The 20,867-nt window shown below is 42.6% G+C and overlaps 1 protein-coding gene across 2 annotated transcripts in view; it reads right to left on the bottom strand.

Annotated features, from left to right (window-relative positions):
• The window catches only part of CDKAL1 (CDK5 regulatory subunit associated protein 1 like 1), a 628,557-nt gene that overhangs the window by 451,253 nt on the left and 156,437 nt on the right, over nucleotides 1–20,867 (bottom strand). For both annotated transcript variants that reach the window (XM_046006189.1, XM_046006190.1), the window contains exon 6: nucleotides 7,362–7,458. In XM_046006189.1, the coding sequence (XP_045862145.1) occupies nucleotides 7,362–7,458 (97 nt within the window). The remainder of the gene's footprint in view (nucleotides 1–7,361; nucleotides 7,459–20,867) is intronic.

Raw genomic sequence — 20,867 nt, 5'->3', positions numbered from 1 at the left:
AACTATTAATAATCACAACAACATGGATGGAAACTGAATGTATTAAGTTAAATAAAAAAAAAAAAAGTAACATTTCTATAACATTCTGAAAATGGCAAAACTGTAAGGACTGAAATCAGAACCGCAGTTGCCAAGGACTGTGGGCATTTGTGTCTGGCGGGGGGCGGGGGCGGGGGCAGGGGCGGGGAAGGGAGGGTTCAACTACAACAGGACACAAGGAACTTTCTGGTGTAATGGAAACGGTCTCTCTTAACTGTTACCGTGCTTATACAATAGTGTACATTTGTCAAAATTCATCAAGGATAAATTTCTTCATTAATTATGCCTCAATAAATCTGCATTAAAGTAAGAAAAAAGATCAGTACAACTAACATACAAGAAAATATTTAACAAATAATGAGTACAGTGCATGGCTCACACTGCTTCTAATGGTCAGTTTCCCAGGCTACGCGACGCCCCCTGTCTTTCACCCTGTCCTGCTGGGTCCGACGTAAGCATTCCATGTGCTACAAACTCCTTCTCCCCTCACACTAGCCTATTCTTACCCCTCACCTGCACTGTTCCAAACTACACCTCGTAAATCCACCCCCTCCAGATTACACTCAGGTCAGGACACACTCCTCGCCATTCCTCCCCCTTCCAGGTGCCCTGGCCCACAGGTACCTTTCTTTAGATACGCTGTAGCCTCTGCTGAAAGCCTTTCCTCCTCTCTCCATCAAAGCACTACTCAGGCTTTCAAGCGCATGTCCAGGACGGTGTCACCCTCGGTGTGCCCACAGGACTTTGTCCCTCTGCACATTTATCCATGACTATTTGTGCCTCTCTTCAGATTTCACGGTTCTTAGGGAAAGGACATTTTATTCAGTTCTGTGTCTCTAGCAAACACTTCTTGTCCCAGGCGCAGAGGTGTGCTCAATGCTCATTCCATTAGCAAGTGAATGAAATAAGAATTAAAATAATAATAATAATAATAACACTAAAAATTAACAAGTCTGGAAATGACAGATGCTGACGAGGATGTGGAGAAAGGGGAACCCTCCTATACTGTTGGTGGGAAAGCACACTGGTGCAACCACTCTGGAAAACAGCATGGAGGTTCCTCAAAGAGTTGAAAATAGAGCTACCCTACGACCCAGCAATCGCACTACTGGGTGTTCACCCTAAAGATACAAACGTAGTGATCCAAAGGGGCATGTGCACCCGAATGTTTATAGCAGCAATGTCTACAATAGCCAAACTATGGAAAGAACCTAGAAGTCCACCAACAGATGAATGGATAAAGAAGATGTGGTATATATACACAATGGAATACTATGCAGCCATCAAAAGAAATGAAATCTTGCCATTTGCAATGACGTGGATGGAACTAGAGGGTATTAGGTTTAGTGAAATAAGTCAATCAGAGAAAGACAACTATCATATGATCTCCCTGATATGAGCAAGTAGAGATGCAACGTGGGGGGTTTGGGAAGTAGGAAAAGAATAAATGTAACAAGATGGGATCGGGAGGGAGACAAACCATAAGAGACTCTTAATGTCACAAAACTGAGGGTGACCGGAGGGGGAGCGGGAGGAGGGTGGTTGGGTTATGGACATTGGGGAGGGTATGTGCCATGGTGAGTGCCGTGAAGTGTGTAAACCTGGTGATTCACAGACCTGTACCCCTGGGGCTAATTATACATTATATGTTTATAAACATTTTTTAAATTATAATAATAATAATAATAATAATAATAATAATAAAGCTAATACAGAGAGAGCACTTACTATATGCCAGGCACCATGCTAGCCATGTGACATGGATTAACTGATTTAACCCTTACAAAACTCAGAGTTAGGTTCTATTATTATCGCCCGTCCAAAAAGGAAGAAACTGAGGCAGAGAGAGGTTAAGTGACTCATATAAGGCCACACAGCTAATACATGGTGCCTCAGGGATATGAACCTATGCAGTCTAGTTCCTGAATCCATGCTCTTAACGACTACGATACACTACTTTTTACTCTATTTTATACTTGAATAACTGAAGAATGTGTACACATACGGGTTAAATTAGAAAAGACCACAAAAGAAATAACAATGTTATCTAAGAAGGTACAAACATCAGTGGGCTTTTAAATTTACATGCCATAAGAGAGTGCCTTTTTGACAATTACAGGTTAAAAAAAAAAGGTAATATAACAAGATGACATACAGGAAGCCATGAAATAGAGACAAACAAAACACATTTGGCAAGCTTTGCCCTCAATATCAAAGCCACGATTACTGCAACATTGTTCCACTTCATGAATTCATTTGCTTTTTGCAATATATGACAGAAATCTTCTCAAATATAGCCTCTTGCAAATGCTATTTTATTTATACACATAATTTCCAAAATTAAAGTGTCCCCATTTGAAATACCCGCCATGCTGCTTGACTTTTCACCATTAGGGCAGCCTGCCTAAGAAGTTCAAAACACTGTAAATCAACCTGGTTGATGGTCTCTGAGATAAGCAGACACCTGTGGTAAGCATCATTGTTGTTCAGCTCTCCCAAGAACGCTGTGCACCTGCCTGCAGGGCTCACAGCTGGCAAATCAGGAAGTTCGGTCATTTACAAATTTTTTGACATTAAATTATATATTCTGCTGTGAACTGCATGTTTTCAAATACTGTAACCTGTGTATTAATTCCGTTTATTTAGGATTTCTAGAGTACACAATCACAAAGACGAGCTTAATGAATCAAAAACATCAAGTTCAAATGCTGTCTTTGTTTAGTAATTAGCACAGAAAATCAACATAAAATGTACAATTTAGTAAGCATGTTTTCCTAAACAGAGTATAAGCCAACCTTCCTACTAAATGTCACGCATATTAATAATGACTCCTACAATAACGGAGAAATAACACTACCCTACAAAGAACTGAAGCAAGTAAATATCGTCCCACCCACCTATCCCCAACACCACTTCTAACTGATAGACAGGAAGTATATTCTCTCAGAATATACCTCAACCTTCAGAGGAGATTCCCAACTACCCAATCTTCCTCTGGTCTTAGGGACCCATCCCACCACATTCTCTAGGACAAGGGATATTCTAGGCTTAAGTCTGATGTCACTAAGAACTGGAACGTAAGCTCGGTGAGGACAGGGCTCTTGGATGATCTGCTATACTGGCGTGTTCCCGGCACCTGGCAGCTACCACCTAACAGGTCTTCAGAAAGTTCTTATTAAGGGGAAAAGGATGTGGCAGCCCAGGGATGTGAAGTCAGGCTTTCTGAGTCCCAAGGTCTACTCTTCTTTTCTTCTACCAGACTTTAACAGAGAGCATCGTGCTTTCTGGTTGACTCATCTAAAAGAAACTTTCCTGCCAATAAAGCTGAAGAGAAGGAAAGGAACATTCGAAAGTAGAGTCACAAGATCTTGGACCCACCTACAGCTAGACACAGAGTAACCAAAGTAAACAAATAACAGCAATGACTTAAAAAATGACAGTGCATCAAAGCTCTTTCCAAGGGGGATGGTTAACCGTAACTATTTGCCCCAAGAGACATGAAATTTTTCACTGTGAGCTAAAATGTTTCAAGATCCTGAAAAAAATGGAAAAGGTCCTGATTCTGTAGGGGTTACCTATAAATGCATGTGTTCTGGATATTACATAAATTGCATTTAATCAGTCTAGGAAAGAAGTTTTGGTTGCAAAAAGGTCTTTTTTATCGAAGACAGGGGTGTTTTTAAATCTTTTCTCCCTCTTCTCCCAATATAAAAGAATTGGACATTTTTGTGCCCCAGAATGGGGCAAGTGTAGAGGTTACCGCCACCAAAGCCAGTTCTTCTGGACCCAGAGGCGGGTAGGTTTTGATATTCTGTTATTTTCTTTTCATCCACCACCACACAAATAATATTAATTACAACTACATAATACCAGGAGACAGTAGGAGAGATGATAAGAAAATGCCCAGGGGTCTGACAACTGACCGCTGTGTGCCCTCACTACACTGCTCTCTCTCATTATGAAAACAAATGAAACGTCCCATTTCTAAAGGCTGATATTGAGGGAAATTCACATTACAACGGTAGTATTATCCTTCTTAATTATTAAGAATCTTCTTTTTTAAACACTTACGCCATGAGTACCTGCAAACGTGGAGACAATATGTCTTTTTAACTCAGGTGTGCACTAAGTAGCTTCTCAGCCACTAATCCCCACCTTTTTTTTTTTTTTCTTGACAGACAGAGATCACAACTAGGCAGAGAGGCAGGCAGAGAGAGAGGAGGAAGCAGGCTCCCCGCGGAGCAGAGAGCCCGATGCGGGGCTCGATCCCAGGACCCTGAGGTCATGACCTGAACCGAAGGCAGAGGCTTTAACCCACTGAGCCACCCAGGCGCCCCTAATCCCCACCTTTTTATTTCAGTCACTTGGTCAAAGGAATCGACGCGGCCTCCCGGTACTGTGGGGTGACGAACAAACCCTGGCAGACGGCAGAAGCACAGAATGCAGTTACATGGGTTCGTTCTTCACCTCCATTAAAGCCCTGTGGCACACTTAGTCTGTGAGGGGAATTCTGTGAGGGAATAACAGTTTTCACTCCAGTGCAGTTTTAAAAAAAACTGCAGTACAATCCGTAAAAACTAGTTTCCTAGGTCAATGAATTTAAATATCACCGTATTTCTTTTCACACTTCGGAATTTTTTTCTTTGTCTAAATCAATATAATTCATTTCTTTATTTCAGTTAAACTCACTGTATTTCAGAAGGTTTCTGTTTTTGTAGCAATCCTAACAATTATCTTCAGAAACAGGTCTTTTCAGACACCAGTCATAGATGATTCTGGTTTCCTACTACAGATTTTTTAAAATTTCAGGGTCTGTGGACATAACTTTTATATATAAAGAGTCAGTGATGATAAATGTTACATAGCTGCCACAGAAACAACTGCTCTATAAAATGATGATTACAAAGAATAATCCTATATTTTAATAATAATACTAACTGCTTATATATAATTAAATTACCAATCAAACACTGTTACAAACAGTGTGATTTCACTCTTGGAAACTTTTCACAACATACTGATTTGAAATTAAAATAAAAAGCCATTTATGGGAGGCACCTGGCTGGCTCAGCTACAAGAGCATATGACTCTTGGTCTCGGGGTTATAAATTCAAGCCCCATATTGGGTGCAGAGATTACATTAAAAAAAACAAAAAAAAACACCACAATGGGGGGAAAAAAAGGCTACAGGGAATCAGCAAAGTTATAATTACCATGTTTCAGTGATGGAACTATGAATATTCTATTTCCATTTTTAAGTATGTGATCTTATTTCTCTAATTAGAAAGAAGCAAAATACATACATCTAAAGAATTTTAGTGGTAATTAAGTGAGATTCAGTGACAGAACAAAAAGGGTGCTAGACTAAATGGGGAGGGGGGGATGTTATTTGCCAATGCCACAGTTTCCTGTCATCACTGAAAATCGTCTTCCCCATCAGCAGCACTAGGCACGCTCCCTTAGAACCTCCCCTACATCCTAACACACACCGAGCTCTCACTGCACACAGTGGAGCTCAGGAAACTGTTACAATAATGTACACAGAGAAGAGGATTTGCCAGACTAAAGAAATTATTCTATTCCAGTAACTGAACTCCTAGAGATGAAATTTAAGATGAATCCTATGCTTTTGCTATATTCCATCCTCAAACAGAATTCTAACAAGTTTCCTGTTTCCCTAACATGGCAGGACTATGTTTATGGAGAAAGTTAGTCTCACATGAACAGATAACTCAGGAGTCCATATACATGTCATTCCTTAAACCAAGAGAAATCAAAAAGTAAACAGACAAATGTGAAAACAAACTAAACTTCTCAAACATTCAGGTTCTGTCTAACATGAGAATGTTTGTTCAAAGATTATTAAATTTGCTATTGGGGCAAGGATTTGACAGCAGAAAACAAGTTCATTACACTGAGAATACAGTATTAAAAGCTGTCGATGGCAGGGCACCTGGCTGGCTCAGTCGGTAGAGTGTACGACTCCTGATCTCAGGGTTGTAAGTTTGAGCCCCACACTGGATACAGACACTACTTAAAAAAAAAAAACAAAAAAAAACAAAATTTAAAAAAACAAAAGTTGTCAAAAGTACTGTTGTATATCAAATAAGGAAAAACCCAATAAATCTTATTCCAGATGCCAATTATTCATATTACTTTTCTATGAGTGTACTCTGTTATTATTAAGATTTGTTTTTTGTCTTTTTTAATTAACAAAGTCTTTTTTAAAAGAGGATTCCTGGGACGTGTGAGTGGCTCAGTCAGTTAAGCATCTGCCTTTGGCTCAGGCCATGATCTCAGGGTCCTGGGATCAAGTCCCACATCTGGCTCCCTGCTCAGCCAGGAGCCTGCTGCTTCTCCCTCTCCTGCTCCCCCTGCTTGTGTTCCCTCTCTCTCTCTGTCAACAAATTAATAGCTTCTTTTAAAAATAAATAAATAAATAAATAAAAGAGGATTCCTGAGCATACAGAGCACAGCCCTAGAAGAACGGCGGGAAGGAGGAAGCGCCACCACCAACAGCGACTGAATGCCAACGACTTTGGGCATTTTGTGAATAAGACCACAACAGACAGCAAGTCTCCTGCCAAGAGCAGGAAGATTCTTTCCTTCAGTCAGTCACCGAACACTGAGTGCCTACTAGATGTCCGGCAGCAGGGGAAAGGTTGGAGATACTCGGTCAGCTTAGAAAAAACTGAAAAGTTTTTTCACTGTGAAAGTAGTGACTTAAGTAGAAAGGCGGCCTTTATCATAAACTTAGGTAAGTGAATGTAAAATCATAACGCTATAAGCTGCTGAGAGGGCAGATGACCAGTAAGCTCAGTGGGCACAGGGAACCGAGGCACGGGATGACGGGAAGATGCACGGAGTGGTCAGCGAGGCTTTACGGAGCGGGTAACACTGAAGCATGACCCAGGGGATGAGTGTAAGGGAAGGGGCACGTTCCACAAACAGGCATCTGTGCACTGGGGAGATGACAAGGAGTTTGGTAGGATGGGAAAATTACAATCATATGGCAAGAAATGGTGCTGGACAGGCAGACAAAGGCCGGGTATCAGGAAGGGACTTAAATTCCATATGGCTTTTTATTGCGTTTGGTATTTTTTTTTTCTTAAGGAGAGAATTAAGAACCTATTTTTGTGCCAAGGTGAAAAAATTACAGAGATGTGACGAAATTTCAGCAGCGGGGCCAGTATGTTGAGGAGAGATCGTCGGAAGTGCAACATAGCTTGTAAGTGACACAGAAAACAGCAAATCAAATGTGGACCTAGCACGTGTTTCGACAGCCCAAGATGTTCTTTTGTCCCCTTTGGGTACGAGCTTACCCCTATGATGCTCAGTCCTTTAAGGTAGTCCTGCCGGGGCTGGGCTTGAGGAACACATCCAGCTAGCACTATCTTCTTGTTCTCCTCTTGAGCTTTTCTGAAACATTGAAGAGAAAACACTGATTCTTTTGCTCACAAGTATACCCTTGGAAACTGATGTTAGTGCGTAGAAGTTGTCCAAATCCTAAGAAGACCTCCTACCATGAAACTGGATTTTCTTACAACTGCACAAAGAAAACATATTATAGTAAGACCCCTGCACTGTGCATCTACTGGTCATACCACCAGAGAATACAACAGCCATCCAACCTGAGCATGTCTTTTGTTATCAGCCCATTGCAAAACCAAAAAACTCACTCATACAGAATTCTCAAGGACATAAGTCATGCTTAAAAGCCACTTTCTACTGAAGCACATCTCAGCTCCTTCCACAATATGGCTATGGAGGATAAAGAAGATGTGGTTCATGCATACAGTAAAATATTACCCAACCATCAGAACGAATACCCACCGTTTGCATCGACTTGGATGGAACTGGAGGGGGTTATGCTGAGTGAAATAAGTCGGGCAGAGAAAGACAAATATCATAGGGTATCACTCATATGTGGAACATAAGGAATAACGTGGAGGACCACAGGGGAAGGGAGGGAAACTGGATGGGAAGAAATCAGAGAGGGAGACAGACCATGAGAGACTCTGGACTCTGAGAAACAAACTCAGGGTTACAGAAGGGAGGGGAGTGGGAGGATGGGGTAACCGGCTGATGGGCATTATGGAGGGCATGTGTGGTGATGGACACTGGGTATTATACGCAACAGTGAATGAATCACTGACCACTACATCAGAAACTAATGATGTACTATACATTGGCTAACTGAACATAATTTTTTAAAAATCCACTCTCTAGACAAACAAGTTACCCATTCAAATAAGTTATTTTAAATAGTAATGAAAATGTACCTAAAACTCATTCTATGACTTCACAGTGCTCTGACCAACATAAAAGTAAATATATACTTTTAAACACTGAACAGAAGTTTAACAACAGAAGGTATAATATCCCCTCTATGCTGGGAATTCACACAACTCCCCAGTTCTGCTCCCCAGAGACTTAAGCTTACGCTCATAGGGTGCTTATGCTAACTTTCGGCCCAGCCCTCACATGTGCAAGCATGATGTGTAACTGGATCTGCGTTCGGTACTTACACATAAGGTGCTTCACGTGCTTTACAAATACATCTTGTATCCTTCTTTTCCCATCTTTACCTACAGATCATTCTCATCCCTTTTACCCATTACAATGTGGATGTACTATACTTTAATGATTCCTGTTCTCATAGGCATTTAGGTTGTTTATAATCTTTCACATTATAAATGATTTTACAGCGAGCATGCATGTACACACATATATGTACACCTACACACACATACATGTATGTATATACATACATATGTACATATATACGTGGATGGATGGGTATCGTTGAATATCTGAGAGAGTGTTTCCGGATTATGGAAAACTTGATGTGAAATCTATGCTAAGATGTCTAATTATTTCTCTAGCATAAATGCTAAGAAGTAGAAATGCCGATCCAAAGGTGTACCAGGCTGGTTATTTAGCACGTCTTTACTTAGGAGGGGTTGAGATATATTTTAGGCATTACTCATTCATCTCGCATACGTGTATACAGCAAACACTGACTGCGTGCTGTTAGACAGAGGTCAACCAAGCAGAGCTGGGATCTTTTTCTAGAAACTGTTCACATCCTTTGCCCATTTTAAAATGAAATTTTAAAGTCTTCCATTCTTTTTCAAGTATGCGGGCTTTGGGGTACAGTGCTTTGTTTCCTTTGTTTGTTTTTCTGGACACTCGTTCTAGGCTTTACGCACCATACTGTGTCGCTGGCCCCACCGGCCATCTTTACCTTTCTAAAACCAACTGAAGTTAAGCTTATCAGCAGCCCAGTTTCGGGACATGTAACTCTTAGAACACGCCATCATGAAGTGAAAAGTTTCTACCCCTGGCACGCTCTTGTTTTTTTCAACCTTTTAAAGAGTACAAACTCAGAACTGGAGGCCAAAAAAAAAAAAAAAAAACCCTGGGATTAACAGAACTAGCTATTTGTGATCAACAGCCACATCAAAATCTTCTGGAAAGTATGCAGAGAGCAATTAAACAGTAAGTAGAGAATAAAGTACTATTTTAATATCATCTGTGTTTCATTTCAAAATTTATTAGAGAGCTTTGGTATAATTCTTCCATTTGGAATCCGGGGGTGAAAAAAAGAAACTTGTTAATGGAATAAAAAAAAAAAATCTGAGTTTGATAGATTGCTTTACACATCCAAGAGAATTACTGCCTGGCTCTACCACCTGGTTTTACTTTTTCATCCGTGCCATGCACATCACTACACACAAACAGCTTTCTTCTGGTCAACAACGTGAAACACCTTATCAAACAACAACAGATTTTTTCCATTTACAGTAAAAATGTATATGAGGAAGTAACATGTGGTTTCCTCAAGACTTTTAACTATAACACCTAGAATCAGAGCAAACATCCAAGGGAGTCTCTAAGGTCACCAAGAGTTACGTGCAAATTAAAAGGCCTCCCTCCCATAATGTGACTCAGTTACTTAATCATTGAGCACATCGAAGACATGATGCTGGGAGCTGAAGGGAACACAGTAACGAAGAAGACACGCACTTTGTGCTCAACAAGCTCAGGGCTTATGCTGGATGAGACGTAAAAGAACAACAACACAGCAGCAAATACGATGCCCCTCGTGACAGAAAGCTGCACGGGCAACAAACACATCACAGAGAAGAAGGAATATGCAGACAGAAAAAGACAGTACAAGGATCCCAAATAAACTCCTCCAGTAGTAGGAGAAGGTGGGACAGAGGGCAGAGAAAGCACCAGGCAGCTGTTCCAGCATGGCCAAAGACAAGAAGGTGAAAAGTAGGAGGAAAGTATTACACTGCAGAATTCCTATTTTAGGGAGACTAGTCAAGCTTCTATTATGGAAGGAGACTTAAGGAAGAGGCTGGAGAGTTTCTGTTTCAGTTACTGGGCAATGGGGAAGTGTCTGGTGGCAGCGGGGACACCGAGCGGAACCAAACGTTAGGAATATGACACTGTTGGCAAGACACAAAAGGAAACACAAAGGCAAACAAAACTAAGAGGTAAGGAAATTCATACAATGCTCTAGGCAGGGATGTGGCTACTGAAGGCATGTGGCAGATCCAAAAAAGGAAAGATTAAAGGAAAGGAAATTAGTTCTCTTGCTAGAATATACCTGAGGAAAACCCCAAGGAAGAATCAAAAGTCTAAAAGGCATCGGCAAACATCTTCTATAAAGAGCTACATGGTAAATAGTTTAGGTTTTGCTACTCACAGGTCCTCTGTTGGAAAAGTCTTAACTCCACCACCTTAATGCAAAACCAATCATACATAATACGTACGTGTGTGTGTGTGTGTGTGTGTGTGTGTGTGTGTGTGTGTGTGTGTGTTCCAATGAAGCTCCATTTGCAAAAATAGACAGCAGGTCAGATTTGGCTCAAAGAAGCAGCTGCTAAGTCCTGAGATAGAAGGCAACAAATTCACAAAGGCCACACTAAATCCAAGGTTTCACTGATGTCCATCCAGTTTCTGGAAACTCAAGTCACCAGCGGGAAAGAAGCTAGGGGAGATTTTCACAACGTATTCTAACGTGACAGTTGAAACAGTGGATAGAACAGACGCTAAAGGTGTGGAGAGAATCCGACTGAGTACAAAACGTTAAGGCTCTTTAGAGATGTAGAAAACACTTCCACAGAATAAAAATATTAGTGTGGAAAATGAAAAGGAGGTAATATCACCACTGACAACCATACTTTAAAGACAACAATCATGGCTAACACTTACAAGGCACTTCGTCAAGTTAACCATTACACCGTTAGCTGTATTTGAAAACAGTGCAGCCAATACGTGTGAAAATCCAGGGAAAATCTTCTCATGACATTATAAACACTAAATCAGGTCATAAAACAGTCCAAGGCTGATTTTAAGGGAGTAAGCAGAACACCAGAAAATTAAGAGGGAAAGTTCAAAATAGAGATGCTTGCGTAAGTAGTTTAGTTAGAATACTAGTTCATGCTCTTACAGAATTTGGATTTAAAATGCTAGGGTAGACCAGAACTATAATCAAAGCAAAAATCAGAGCCCCGTTACAGAATATTAATGTCACACTTTATATATGACCAAATAAAGTAGCAAAAGTTTTAACACAATTTCTCTGAGTCCTCTTGTTCTAAATATTCCCTTTTTACATCCTATTCTTTTTGTTCGGTGAGCTTTGTTCAGGTTAATAAAAGCCTGTAAAACAATTTCTTTAGAAATGAACCCAGCACAGACACATTTTAAAAAGCTTTTATCCTTCAAAGTATGAATGTTGGTAACAAAAATACCTCAAGAAACCTTAAAGTAGCATGAATTTCTGTGTCCTCATTTTTAATAGCCTTGAAATGTTAATTAAAACAAAAATTACATGTAAAGTTAGTTCAATATAGTCATTCTTATTTTCTTGAAATACACTTCTAAATTAGAGACATACCATTGACTAGAGCACTAACTTGAGTAATGCAGAAAACAAAGAAATCTTTTCCTCTTTTCTGCCAAATACTAAATACAAGAAATAATTTGTACAAAATCTTAAAATTCACAAAAGCATAGAAAATAAATGTGATATAATATCATTTGCTTTATTTCATAAAAGAGAAAGTTGAGGAGGCACCTGGGTGGCTCAAGAATCTGCCCTCAGCTCAGGTCATGATTTCAGGGTCCTGGAATCTAGTGCCACCTAGGGCTCCCTACTCGGGGGATGGGGAAGGTCTGTTTCTCCCTCTCCCTCTGATCCTCCCCATCCACTTACACTCTATCTCTCTCTCTCTCTCGCAACCAAATAAATAAATAAAATCTTAAAAAAGAAAGAGAGACAGAAAATAATGATTCAAGAAGACAGTGAATCTTAGGGCTCCACACTTTGAGTTAGTGCGGGAGCTGGGACGGGCGCCCAAGATTCTCTGTACCTTGAAGATCAGATCTCAGGACATAAACTAGGGTTTTGATCATGTAATAAATATTAGAGCAAACATTTCTTGATTAAACCACAAAGAAATTTACAGGATTATAAGAGATCAAACGTCTTCAAAGTAGAAACACAATATTTGATAGTTCCCGTTTTCCTGAGTTTTGTGCACCGTCTAATAGTGGAGTAATAACTCCTGTATACATCAAGGAAAAAAACAGTTCTCTACAAGCAGTGGGTTGGGAGGAAATGTAGCTTCTCTCTCCATGTTCTTTTCTCCTATTCCTAACAGCCTTCCTGCAACTTGATGCTTAATCAATACAAAAACACTCATAACGATGACTAGGTCTTCACCCAAAGTCTTCTTTCATGAAAAAGTATCTCTTTAATATGTATCTGATTTTTACATTTCTTCGTGGGGGGGAGGGGAGGGGCAGAAAGAGAAGGGGAGGGAGAAGGAGAATCTTAAGCAGGCTCCACGCCCAGCGCAGAGCCCGACACAGGGTTCAAGCTCAGGATCTTGAGATCATGACCTGAGCCAAAATTAAGAGCTGGACGCTTAAGTGACTGAGCCACCCAGGCGTCCTAAATTTTTACATTTCTAAATACATATTGATATAATCATGAAAACTCCTCCTCACAACAGCACTAAAAAGAGAGTCACAGTCACCTGTTTCTATACACAGCAGGCACAGTCTTCACCGCTCTGGAGACGAGTGTTCTCTGCACTTAAATATTCAAGGAGAGGAGATCTACTGGAAGTACTCACAGCAGGCAGCAGTTACGGGAAACACATAAAACATCCCAGCAAATAAGGCTCTGGGTCTGTGATAAACCGCGATAACACGACAACTCTTCTAATCCTGGAACAAGGACTGAGGAAGCAGGTCTACAGCACGGCCACTGTCCACCCACGTGACCACAGCCACGATGAGGAGGGGTGGGCTGGGGGCTGCCGGAAGCCAAAAATCAATTACTCTACGACTTGATGGGATTTTTTTCAATCTGAAAGAAATATGTAATTCAAATACATAACTGGGAATAGCTGGAGACCTCCAAAGCCACAGTAACTGGGGATTGCGTCAGGATCTCAAGACTCCGTTGCACGTTAACGAAACAAAAACTAGAACACAACCGCACATTTTACGCCCCACAAGAAAGAATGTTATTGAAAGAGGAGGGGTTCCCAGGCACCCAGAAGGGTCCAAAGGGTAAATGTGTCCCAACGTCTGTAACGGCGACAAGCAAAGCAGGCCCCCAGCGCCGATGACCAGAGCCAGAGCAGTCACATCTTCCAAGTGATTCCGGGCACGGCAAATGACCACACTGCGGTGAACTGACCATACAAAACCAGCCGAGGGATGCCCACTTGAGTTCACGCCCAGTGAGCTTGCTTTATTATGCTGACTGCCGGGACCGATAGGAACTTCTAGCAATAAAGTCAATAATTCGGCATTTCATCTCTTCGTTCTAACACCCCTTCACTCCCCACGTGCCAGACACGAGGAAAAAGAAAGACAAAAGGACAGTCCCTGATCTCCAGTAGTTTACAGTCTAGTGAGAAGAAGAAATGGGCCTTAGAGCCCAGGTTCTTACATGAAGAGGAAGACGGGAAGTCTGGAGGGGCAACGAGAGCTGCGAGAAGCCCCACGGGGGAGTCAGCACGCATCCCTGCAAACAGACTCCAGGGCACGTGGCTGCGAGGGACAGAGGGCGTTCTCTGCAAACACTGCTGTGGAACCCTGACACCCGACAAGGTCCCTGAGGGACGCGGTCAGGGACCATGGTCCGCCTTCTCGTCCGCTATAACTTGCTACTGTGCTTGTATGTGCTTCGTGCAGCAAAGATCTGTGAAAGGTTTTATTTCAAGAAAGGGTTCGGTGACTTTAAATCAAGGTGGAGGGGGGGAAGTGAGCACAGGACACAGACTTTTTCTCAGCGCCACTGAGGTATAACTCCCAATGGAACTCCGTTCCATTATAGAAAAATGGGATTTCAGTAAGAAGTGTAAACAAGTTTTAAAAAGAAGCTACAAGAGAAAAGTGTAGACAGAAGGCAGAAGGTGAGACGAAAGACAGGAGGGATGGGAAGAAGCAGAAGGAAATCAGAAAACGGGGCCTGTGCTCGCACACTGGGCAGAGGCCAAGGGAGAGCACGGGAAGAAAGCAGCAGGTCGGCCTAACCACCTCATGGTTCCAGACGGAAGCAAGAGGTTTCTCCCTGAATCTTCCCCGGCTAGCTGCTAAAAGTCACTCTTTCTGCAAGTCAGGAAATTCGCATTTTCTCAGAAATGGGACCTCTGTGGGGAATTCTTCTAAATCTGGGACGCTGGCTGCTCTTGACCATGGTCAGGTACACCTGCATAAGACACTGAATGAGTGAGGCTGTTATTATGAATTCGGTCCCCAAGCCCATTTCACTCTAGGTCAGTCTACAAAAAGTCAAATTTCTGAATCAGCAAAACTGAGGATCATACCCTGAAATATACTGACCACACCGAGTTATGCCACATGGAAAGGCAGCTTGGCAGGACATACATTCCTGTTGCTCTAAAACTGAAACCACAATCCCACAGGACAAGGGAGCAGCCACACTACCTGGTCTCTAAAGCTGGTGGCCCAAAGGTTGTATCAGAAGGACTGAAAGCCAAAAGTCTGTTCCCAGATTCAGAAATTCAGCATCAAGACACTTGGGCAAGTTAATGGTAAGTCAGTGAATAGCAAGTCCGTCCTCCCAGTTTTTTTCTTAAAACTCACAGAATTATGCTTACTCCATCCTCTTCCTTTATACTCAGTCCGTTGGCAAACCCCGCTCCCTGGACCTCAAGGGGAGGCCCAGGTTCCAACCACGTTTCACCACCTCCGGCTACCACCCTGGTCGAAGCCAGCAACATTTCTCCCCCGTGTCCTTCTGTCTTTGCCCCCTTATCGTTTCCCCTCCCTCAGCGCCGCTGTCGGAGGGATCTCTGTAAAATGTACGCCAGAACAAAGCACCTCCTCCTCAGAATCTCCTTATGGCTCCTCATCTGACAAAGACGAAAGGGCAAAGTTCTTCAAAATGGCCTCCAAGGCGCTGCCCCCCACCCCCAGCCCCCTTCCTCCCTTCCCTGCTTCCCTACATCTCTGGAGACTCCTACTACTCTTTCCCCACTCGCTCTGCTCTAGCTACGCAGGCCTTCTGAGCCTTCCCCTGTCATGCAGAAGTTCACCTGGTGGCCTCCCTTCCTCCACCAGGTCCTGGCGCATGGACCGTGTTCACCGAACCCGCGGCACACCACGGCAGCGACATCGCTCCCTGCACTGCTTGCCCGCTCACGCCACCTCTCACCTTCTCCTCTCCTACACAAGTCTCAAAAATTTTTAAATAGTGTCTTCCCTTATCTGTCCCCACCACAAGAGTGTGAGTTTCATAAAGACGGGGATTTGGGTGTGTGTTTTCTTACAGACGTATCCCCAGACTTAGAATCTGGTAGAGGCGCCAGGGTGGCTCAGTTGGTTAAGCGTCTGTGGCTCAGGTCATGATCCCAGCATCCTAGGATCGAGTCCTGCATGGAGCCCCCTGCACAGCGGGTAACCTGCTTCTCCTTCTGCCGGCTGCTCCTCCTGCTTGTGTATGTTCTCTCTCTCTCTGACAAACAAACAAACAAACAAACAAATAAATAAATAAGATCTTTAAAAAAGAAGAAGAAGAAGAAGTAGAAGAACAGAACCTGGTATATTGTAGTGGCAAGAAGGGGAAAGGAGACACGACAAGTCCAGCCACAGAGGAGTCCGTGAACTCCGACAGAGGTGCAGAGAGGAACAGGACAGTCACCTGGGAAACACAGTAGCGAAGTGACAGAGCCCAGACTGAAGCCAGAGAGCCCAGATCCCCATGCTGGCTCGGTGACTGTGGAACCGCAGGTGAATCACCTAACCTCTGGGAGCTGTAGTCTGTTCACTTGTAACAGAAGTTCTTACCTCATGAAGCTGTGAGACTTAACTGGGGTAATACATAAAGAGCACTTTTAGAAAGGGCTGGCACACAGTAAGAGCGTTATAAAGCTCACTATTATTTGAGAGCCTTATGGAGAGCTACAAGGCTTGAGTGGATAGACAGTTACATGGTTGTGAAAAAACATCAAGTTAGAGGACAGGATGGAAACTATGTCCCATTTATACAAAGAAGGTATTAAGAAGGCAATGCATACAATAAATCCTGAAAGGAAATGTTCCAACTTGTAAACCACCACCATGTCTGTGGGAGAAGAAATGAAGAAAACAAAGGCTGTGTTGAAAACTTGCCCCTACAACAGGGCAGGGGAGGGACTTCCCAAGCAGCCAGACCAGCTCCTGGGACGGTGTCATCCCAGGATTAACGCCTGTCAAGGAGGCCATTCGTGGCATGCTCCTCCTTACATACTTTCCTAACTTGCTCTGGGTCACCTCAAAGAGCTCCCCAACATTCGTAGAGCTCCTCCTAGATAGGATGGTTGCCCAACTGAACAGATTTTACCCAAATGGTCCATATTTCCTATAGTACCCCACATAAGTGGTCATGAGGCTTCTGCTTTACTTCCAGAGGCAGGGAGCTCAGTGTTTCACAGTTTCCTTTGTACTCACTGAACACTTGCTTTTGCCCCTTAGTTCCTACTTGTAAAGTTCACCTCCAGACAGCATCCACTTATTTGCCCAAATTTGCCTTCTTTTATCCTCAGAGCCTTATTCCCCCATTCTGGCCTACATCCCAAACCATGTTTGGTCAAAACAACACGTGATCACTGTAAAGGAAATGTCTCTGAAATATCTGGATGGCAGGCTCACATTGCCTATGGCACCAAACGCGGCGAATCTAATTGAACCTGTTGCTGATGCCTTAATCACTGCAGATACAGAATTTCACATGTGGGAGAGACACCCGAAACTTTCTAGCCCTGTGATTTCATCTTGTGAAAGAAAAAATGGAGGCTCAGAAACATGCAGTAGCTTGCCCAAGGTCAAAGTAAAGATCGGACTGCCAGTCATCCATCGCTGCCGTTTGCTTCAATCTAATGACGCCCATCCTGGGGTTACCGACATCGGTAAGGCAGTGTGACCCCATAATCAATACGCTCAGGAAGCCGTACAGATGGATCCTTCTCTTTCGTTGGCTCTTACCTCTCAACACGTCATTTCTAACTTGTCTATTCAACTCTCCCACCGCCACTTCTTTTTTTTTTTTTTTAATATTTTATTTATTTGACAGAGAAAAATCACAACTAGGCAGAGAGGCAGGCAGAGAGAGAGGAGGAAGCAGGCTCCCCGCGGAGCAGAGAGCCCGATGTAGGGCTCGATCCCAGGAGGGGCTCGATCCCAGGAGGGGCTCGATCCCAGGACCCTGGGATCATGACCTGAGCCAAAGACAGAGGCTTTAACCCATTGAGCCACCCAGGCGCCCCTCCCACCGCCACTTCTAACTGCCATGCAATGAGTTCGTGATACTTCCGGGGTAAACGAGGACCAACCAACAACCACTTTTTACACATGATTTTCACAAATTCATTAATGAAATATTTTGTGGTATTATGTGTACAGTGCATGCTTAGAAGCTTGTCAGATATCAAGAGGAATTTGTGCTTCAAGAAATACAGATGAAATTGAACAGAACAAAAAAAAAAACCCTAAAATATGCAAATTGAAGAGAAATACAAATGGGTGTTTAAGTACAAGGGTATTAAGTACAAGTACAGACTTTTTTATAATCTTAAAAATGTGGCCCCCAAAACTTTTAATCAAAGAACTCACCAATAAAAAAAAAAGGAGGGGAGGAGGTAATCCCGATGTAGAAATATACACAGTTGTATATAAATCATACACATGTAGTACTAGACCAATATGTCGTGTACATTATAAAACACACCTTAATAATGGGATTTCTGTAGTGAATTACTGCAAAAGAAAATTCGTGTTCTGAGTTCAAACAGGGAGAAGTGATTGCAGGCTCAAATGAAGGGTTAGCAAACCTCCTACAATCTGGTGTCATGCTGACAGTCACCTGGAACCTTCTTTAGTCACTGAAGAGGACCAGAATATGCCACAAAATACAGCACTTTGCCAGGAAGATTATTTTGAGCTGAAAGCAATTTAAAAACCACAGGCTCAGGAAAAGCGACCCCTTCCCAATCAGGCTAAGAGAAGGATGTAAATTTCCACTTGTAAAGGCACTTGCCCACTCCAGTACCAGGAAAAGAGAACGAATCCAGGGACAACTCAGACCGCCGGACTCTTCACGCGTCACCAATCCTTCTACACAGCCCTGGTTTACACATTTCCTAACAACATTACCATCCTTTCCCTTCCCACAAGAAACCCCAAACCCCTTCTCCTTTGTCTAAACTCAACTCTACTCCTTATCACCTTTGTTAAGATGGTATATAATCTCCAAATTCAAGCCTCCTGCTTGAGTCATATTTCTTTATGAATACCTGTATACCTGTAAGGGCCTATTCAGCCAGAGCAGCCCGGGCCCAGTTGAACTGTCATTTTGTTGTAAAACTTGGATTGACCTTGCGCCACCCCCCCCCCCAAGGGAACTTACTTAACAAGTCCCGGAAACCAGTCACACTTAACGAAGTCCAAGTACAAGGGTGGGTCAGGCCAGGTGGAGACATTCAATCAGTGCGGGCGCATACTGTCTCCTAGCTACCAAGGTGATGGGCTAGTTTCCATGGCTACTGTGGGGTGAATTGTAATTCAATTAGCCACCTGTGTGTGGCCAGGCCCAACCACATGGCCTTTGCTCTATAAAAGTTAGTCTGGAAAGCAGGGAGGGGTCGTCCTCTGTAAGGGGCGACCCCGACCAGTCTGTTTGACGGTCGGTCTAATTCCTGATGCTCCGTGCGAAATAAAGCTTTGCTTGACCTTCGCTTTGTATCAGTCTCATTCCTTTAATCACGGACCCATTATTGCAGTACCCAATTTTGGGGGGACCCAACATACCTTAATCTGCTTTGTTCTCCCCCGGTTAATGCATCTTTTATCAGACTGATTCCCAGGCCAATGAGGGGATTTTTTTTTTTCCTCCCCTACATTATGAAGTTTAAGGTTCTGCATAACTTTCTGTGCAACTTTTGGATCCAAGGAAAAGTAAGAGGAGTGAGGCCCATGAAAATCTGACCCCTGGAGAGAGGATACTTCACAACCTCTAAAACTGCACTTAAGATGACCAGCACTTACCATCTGAATTAATCACTTCCTTTTTGTTAAGCTAATCAAAGTAAAACACTTACTTCTTTCTTAAAAGGATTAACCCAAAAAATAACCTAAGATTCTGACAGATATATTCCGATTATGGAGAACTCATTTCATAAAATGAAAAGCAAATCTGTAATTAGTTCACCTCCCCTAAGATCACTATGCTGAGACTCTTCATAGCAAACTCTTCCGGTAGTAATATCCTTGGCCGGAGCAAAGACACAAAGAGAGGAAGGAAAAGGGGAAAGAAAGGAATCTCCAGACTCTGTAACAGAAGACCTTAATAAAGTGACATGGAGAAGAGACGCCCCTATCAGCTCTTCCATCTTTTCAATTTACTGTCCAATTTGCACATCTCACTGTACTTTAATTATCACACTGACCGAGAAAGACAAAAATTAAATTACAATAGAAATTTACATATTTTGAGGAGGGAATGAGGGAAATACACACTTCAGGTTTCAACTGGGAACTGAACAAAGGGACCAAAGTTTGGAAGGAAAATGGGAATCTGGGTTTATTTCTAATCCCTCCTGAATACCACGTGAGCCCAGCACCGTGAGATCCCACCCTGGGGTCTGGGGGGAGACCACCTGCATTTACAATCGGCCTATAGGGTCTGAACAAACAGTTATTAGAAACGTATAAACAGTTCCTGAACAAGATTTCCAAGTTCTTTTTTTCAAAGCCACTCTTCCCAAGAGGCGTTAATGTAAAAGCTGATCCCCTGCAGAGGGTAACAGAAAAGCACTTTGTTATTTAAAATCATACAATAAAAAGGGCACCCAAGTAAAAGTAAGAGTTGTCTCCCTGACTAATTCATACAACCATGGAATCCCTGCCTACAGACCCAGGCAAGAGAGGAGAAACTTCCTTCGAAACTGCCTTAACTATAGCCTCCGGCAAGCTTTAACGCCTGCCTGATCATGAGGTTTCACTGGAGGGACAAGAGGCAAAGAATTAGAGTATCTCAGAGCACTATCAACAACTCATTTGTAACATATTCTAGGTGAACTAGCTGATTTGGAAAAATCACTGCCCTACATTCTCTGTCCTGCTCCTATGACAAAGGATTCAGAATGTTCAGTGCTGATTTATGGTACTGTAGCACTACAACAGACATCTGTCCCGACTATGAGCTCCTTGAGGGCAACGCCAGGATGGGATTCACATTAGAATACATTTTCCAAAGACTTCTTTTAATTTAACAAATGAAAGAAAAGCTA

Source organism: Meles meles, chromosome 5 (genome assembly GCF_922984935.1).
Source record: "Meles meles chromosome 5, mMelMel3.1 paternal haplotype, whole genome shotgun sequence".
Taxonomy (NCBI): Eukaryota; Metazoa; Chordata; class Mammalia; order Carnivora; family Mustelidae; genus Meles; species Meles meles.
Note: the sequence above shows the minus strand (reverse complement) of the source record. Positions and strands in the feature narration are given on the sequence as shown.